The sequence below is a fragment of the Sinocyclocheilus rhinocerous genome, unplaced genomic scaffold (genome assembly GCF_001515625.1).
Source record: "Sinocyclocheilus rhinocerous isolate Xijiao unplaced genomic scaffold, SAMN03320098_v1.1 scaffold1154, whole genome shotgun sequence".
Classification (NCBI taxonomy): Eukaryota; Metazoa; Chordata; class Actinopteri; order Cypriniformes; family Cyprinidae; genus Sinocyclocheilus; species Sinocyclocheilus rhinocerous.
The window spans coordinates 570,329-576,457 of record NW_015627356.1 but is presented as its reverse complement, the minus strand read 5'-3'; the positions used below and the strand labels follow the sequence as shown (position 1 = coordinate 576,457).

The following is a 6,129-nucleotide window of genomic DNA, read 5'->3' as shown; positions in this document are numbered from 1 at the left end:
TATATATGTGTGTGTGTGTGTGTGTGTGTGTGTGTGTGTGTGAGTTTTAAAAAGTATAGAATTATATATCAGCTTTCGAATATTTGTAGCTTACAAACTATTTATTTATTTGTCTTTAATTTATATATCATCTTTATATTACTGCAGTAACATGAAAATAATTATTGATTTATCAGTATTGGTCTGAATTTCAATATCTGTTCATCCCTTTTCCCAACTCTATCCCAAACTAGTGTGAATCTTGTTGAGCATGGCCTCCTGCAGAGTTTAAGAACAATGTCTTCTTGAAGATGTTCCTCCAATGTTTCACACTTACCAGAGCTCCAGGAGTGCCCGGAGTGCCTGGAATACCCTGAAGAACAGAAAAAAAGGTGAAAAGGACACTATGTGTTAAAAACAGTAAGTCAGTGAGACAGGACAGAGGTATTGACACAAGAAAATATCTAATGAGCAGCTCCTGTCTTCCTGAACAAGAGAATAAATCCCTAATGAACTGCCTGAGATGAAAGAAGACCAAAGAAGAAGTGTTTCATTAGTTTGTGCTTAAGACGGAGCTGCTGAAGTCTAAGGAACAGCTCTAATGGAGTTTCACACGTGACTTGTAGGACAGGAAAAACTCTGGACCATAGAAGATATCAATTCAAAAGAGTATGAGTTAAAAAGTATTGTACCAACTGATAATCATTTTGATTTGAGGATCGCTACATTGAATGAATAGGAAAATGTAATTGTTATGAAATGTTATGAAATATTAAATGTTATGACAGTATATGTCATCAAGTTGCATTTCCTATTTTTCATAAAAAAAATGAATAATGAATTAATCATTAACAATTAAAATGAATAATAAATGAATACTAAATAAATAATAATATATTAAATTAATTAATAAATAAATAATTAAAATGAAATGAAAAATAAACGAAGCATTTGCCATTTTTTGTGTATAATACACATCAGATAGCCAGTGAACACTGTTGCCAATTTCTCATATGAACATATCAAGAGGACTTTTCAAAATTTGTATTAGTCAAATATTTTAATGAGCAGAAAGACTTGCATCTCTCCCGTCTCTGCCAGGTTCTCCTTGGGGTCCACGAGGCCCCTCAGGACCCTCAGGACCAGGGGGACCAGGGATCGGCTTGGGATCCGGCTGTAACAGGTTGAAGGTGCAAAAGAAGGAAAACGATGAGTAAACATAAACATGAACTTTTTAGAATTCATTCGATTATTTGCTTTACCAAATATAATCAATGTTTCACTGAACGCCAAAATCAATAACTGGAATGGCTGCAAATAATCTCTCTCTCCCAAGGACCATAATTACTTTACATTTAGAATTTTGGGGCCAATTTTATTCTCTATCTATATAAATGAACTTGGTAAAGGAGTTGAGCCAGCAAATGTACACTTTTATGCAGATGATACTATCATCTACACTATGGCTCCATCTTTAAAAGTGGCAATGGACTCAGAATGCTTTTAATTCATTTCAGACTTCTCTTGGTAACTTAAAATTAGTGTTAAATGCTAAAAAAACTAAATACATGATTTTTACAGAGTCCAGATTATCAGTAAATGATTTTATGATTCAAACTTTAAATGGTACACAGATTGAAAGGGTTGCACCTTACAAATATCTTGATATCTGGCTCGATGATAAACTGACTTATAGTTCTCATATCGATAGTCTTTTAAAGAAATTGAGACCGACGTTAGGTTTTTATTTTCGTTCAAAAAAAATATTTCTCCTTTTTTGCTCAAACGTTTAGTAGAAAGTACTCTTCTATCAGTATTGGACTATGGTGATATAATTTATATGCATGCACCTCTGAATGTTTTGAAAAAAATGGATGTAGTTTATCATGCTGCTTTATGATTTGTTACTGGTACAAGTGTCCGCGCACATCACTGTAATTTATATGAAATGACAAAATGGACTTCATTGCGCTTAAGGAGAAAAAAACAAATGTTCATTTTTATTTTAAAAGCTTTAGTGGGTAAATTACCACAGTGTATATCTAGTTTGTTGACATATTGCACAAATATTTATAATACCAGATCAACAGATAAACTCTTACGTAAGATGCCGATTTTTCATACAGAGATAGGTCGTTCTGCTTTTTCTAATTATGCTCCGTATGTATGGTTGGCACATTACATATGGAATCTGTACCATCTCTGGCTATGTTTAAAAATATTTTAAAGTCTGTTTACATAGAACAGTGTACATGTTTTAATAACTGACTAGGATTTGTATTGTTTTTAGAAAATTGTGTTTTATGTGTATTTCTTTGTAACTTTGTCCTTTGCTGTCTATCTTGACCAGGACTCCCTGGTAGAAGAGATATTGTATCTCAATGGGACCTTCCTGGTTAAACAAGTAAATAAATCAATTTAACACAATAAAGAATAAACTATAAATCATTAGCTCTCTGCTGCCAACTTCCCTTTATTAGCTTAAGCTTCAAGCAAGCTAAGGAACAACACATTTAGAAAGTAATTTGGATGGTTAAGTAAAATTCCCAGAAAAGTTCTTAATAAAATAACACATTATTTACTTGGTGGCATTAATAACCTCTAGTATATAAATGCATAAAAGCTGTTCCGGGTCTTGTTTTGTTGATTGCAGTAAGTATAGCAGGTAGCAAATGAGTCAATTCAGCAACAAAGCATTGTAGTAGATTATTTGCTTAAATAATAATTTATTAATTGATTAAAAAAAGAAAAATCAAATACCTCAGCATTGGCATACATCTGAAGAAGCAAGAGAGAGAGAGAGAATTAAGATTATTGCAGTTAGTGAAAATGAAACCCCTTCACCAAAAAGAGAAAGCACACCTGTAGATGGCGCCACAACATGCGGCCTACGATACCGCCCCACCGGCCAACTCATCCAAAAACAAAGCAAATGCATGAACAATGTTCAATGGAAAAGTGAGATGTTATGAGGTCTTTTGAAGAAACTAGCTTTTTCAGACTGCCATAGCAATAATCTATCAATATTTTTTAGGCCATACCTTGGTTATGCAGCACATATATTAGAATAATACTGTTGATTATTTATGCAGAATTGTAAATAAAGTTTTAACTTGTACAATTATATTTGCCATTTCAAAAAACTAATTAAATGGATAATTCACCCAGAAATGAAAATTAAGTCCTTGTATGGGTTTCTTTCTTCTGTTAAGCACAAAGGAGGATATTTTGAAGAATGTTGGCAACCAAACTGGTAGCCATTGTATTACATAGTATGGGGGGAAAAAAACTATGGAAGTCAATGGCTACCATTAACTGTTCGGTTACCAACATTCTTCAATCAATCAATCTTTTTTTTTTGTTTTTTTACCAAACAGTTGATGATAGACATTGCCTTCCATGTTATGAAAAAAAAAAAAACTATGGAAGTCAACGGCTACCGTAAAAATTTTTGGTAACCAACATTCTTCAAAACATCTTTTGTGTTCAAGTTTGGAGGCTCAACTCGAGAGTAAATGATGACAGAAATTTAATTTTGGGTGAACTAACCCTTTAAACCAGCCTAAGGTGGTTTGATGATCTTAGCTGGCAAGGTTTGATAGTTTTAGAGGAGTTTTGAGTGCTTGCTGATAAGGGTGGGAGACCAACAAACCACTTTTCAGTCTTTTAGCAGGTAACTGACCTGATTTTTCCATATGTAAGTGGTTAAGCACAACAAAAAATACTGTGATTGGTCAGCTTCTCATTTAAGACAAAACTGGAAGTGATAAAAGCATAGTTACCTCCGACGGAGGAAGTTCTGTACAGCCCTCTCTCTGAGCTCTCTTTGGGTCACAATGAATCAGCATCCACTGCAACTCAAACTGAAAAAACACAAAACAATCAAGTTATTTCTTTATTTGAGTACATAACCGAATCCTAAACCACAAGGCTTTTATGATTTACATTTATCAGAATTAGGTTTTCATTGTAAGATGTGACTGACAGCACTATCAGACTTATTTTTATCTGTGCTTTGGACAGGAAGTTACAAGGTGCCGCCGAGGTCCTACAATCTGGCAGTTACGCTGACTGATGGTAACACATATCAGACAGTGTGACAGTTACACAGACTGACAGTCACATTTATCACAGGTAGAGACTGTAACAGGATGTGATGGATTTCATAGGTGCAGGGTGACAGTAACATTCATCAAATACAGTAGAGATCCACTGCAAAACCTAATCAAAAAATTAAATTACCCTAAAAAAACCCTTCCAAAAAAATTCAATTTTAGAAAAAAGTATGTACATTTTATTTATAGAGTACATTTAAATTCAGCTTACACTGACTAAAGTGCTGTACAGAACAATCATAAAAGATAACAGTTACTAATCCATACGTTAATAACCAGGAACGGCTATAGAGTAAAGATGTGTCTTAAGTCTAGATTTGAAAACAGAAATAGAAGAAGTACACTTAATGTCAGGTGGCAACTGAATGCATAACCGTGGAGCAGCAACTGCAAAGGCTCTGTCACCTTTCAATTTAAGTTGTGACTGTGGAACATATAAAAGAGCCTTACTGGCAGATATGAGGGACTTAGGAGCTGAATTAAAAAAAAAAGAAAAAGATCAGAGATGGAAGATGGGGCTTGTCCATTAAGAGCTTTAAAAACAATCAGCAAAATTTTGAATTGAATTCTAAAAAAGACAGGAAGCCAGTGATGTGATAAACGCATAAATTACCTTGTCCAAGTCTTGAAAGGAAAGTGTCAATTTAAGTCTGGAAATGATTCTCAATTGGTAGTAGCTGTTTTTAACAACTGAGCTAATTTGCTTTTCAAGACAAAGCTCAGAGTCAAAGATAACACCTAAATTTTTTGCATGTGACAACATATGGAGTAAGATTGTTTAAGTTAACTGGCTATAGAGTTTCTAGTTTTGGTGGGACCAAAGATGATCACCTCAGTTTTCTCATTGTTAAGCTGGAGGAAATTATTTGCCATCCAGAATTTAATATCCTCAAGACAGTCCATGAGAGGCTGCAGAGAATGTCTAGATTTTAATGGAGCTGAGAATCATCAGCATAGAAATGAAAATACATTTTATATTTCCTAATTAAATTACCGAGTGGAAGCATGTACAGATTAAAGAGTAATGGTCCCAATATTGACCCTTGAGGAACCCCACAGGAGAGAGAAACAGATGATAAGAAAAACTGGCTGAGAATGTCTCAATGACTCAAACCACAGTAATGCCTTAGTAATGCCACGTAAATAAATAGCCAATGCAATACTTAATTTTAAACGTATCTAACAGTGTGACAGTTACACAGAAAATTAAATTAACCCTTCCAAAACTTGAGCGTTACAAAGAATTAACCCTGCCAAAGAAAGACATGTACAATACATGTAATTAATAGCATGTGACTACATCATTTTAAACATATCTAAAAAAATATATATAAATTTCTTATTTTTCTGATTTCTACTATTCATATCGTAATGGATAATTATTATTAATAACTAACTAACTAACTAACTAACTAAATAAATAGCCAATTCAATAAATTTTTCTACATCATTTACATGCAAATCTATTTTTTTCTACATCATTTACATGCAAATCTATCTATATTTATATTCAAGGTTTTATAAGTAAAACCTTTTTAGTGAACCTTTAGGAAAGTTAAATATATTAATAAATATTCAAGACTGAACTGGTGACTCTCACCACTACAGAGGTGTTGGGATCAGAATCCAGTCTTCCGATCAGAGTGTCTCCCTCCGTGTTGACATAGCCTTTCCTCTTGATGGGTTTCTGGTCCACCGGGTGACAGTCCACGTACAGCGTCACCAGCTCCTTCTCCACACCAACCATCACTTTGTGCCATTTTGTGTTGAAGAGGACAGAAAGGCCTGGGAAGGTGACAGTCTGCACATCTCCTTCCATAGTGGTGAGGAAGAACTCCAGGGCCTGCTGCTCTCCATTCAGACGCATACCTGCCTGCTTCAAACCGTCTTCATCCACCACCTGCCAGATGTTCCACACCTTGTTGACGGTGTTCTTGATCATGCGGAAGGTGGTCATAAAGGAGTACTCATCTGGGAAGCCCCTTGGAAAATTCAGCCTGGTGGGCAGCAAATATGGATATATGTTGAACATACA

General features: G+C 34.6%; 1 protein-coding gene across 1 annotated transcript in view; it reads right to left on the bottom strand.

Annotated features, from left to right (window-relative positions):
• Nucleotides 1-6,129, bottom strand: part of LOC107727308 (collagen alpha-1(IX) chain-like) — a 26,672-nt gene that overhangs the window by 657 nt on the left and 19,886 nt on the right. Inside the window, exons 7-11 of the mRNA XM_016537146.1 lie at nucleotides 5,695-6,091; nucleotides 3,762-3,842; nucleotides 2,740-2,757; nucleotides 1,061-1,153; nucleotides 317-352 (exon numbers count right to left, since the gene is read on the bottom strand). Coding sequence (XP_016392632.1) covers nucleotides 317-352; nucleotides 1,061-1,153; nucleotides 2,740-2,757; nucleotides 3,762-3,842; nucleotides 5,695-6,091 — 625 coding nt within the window. The remainder of the gene's footprint in view (nucleotides 1-316; nucleotides 353-1,060; nucleotides 1,154-2,739; nucleotides 2,758-3,761; nucleotides 3,843-5,694; nucleotides 6,092-6,129) is intronic.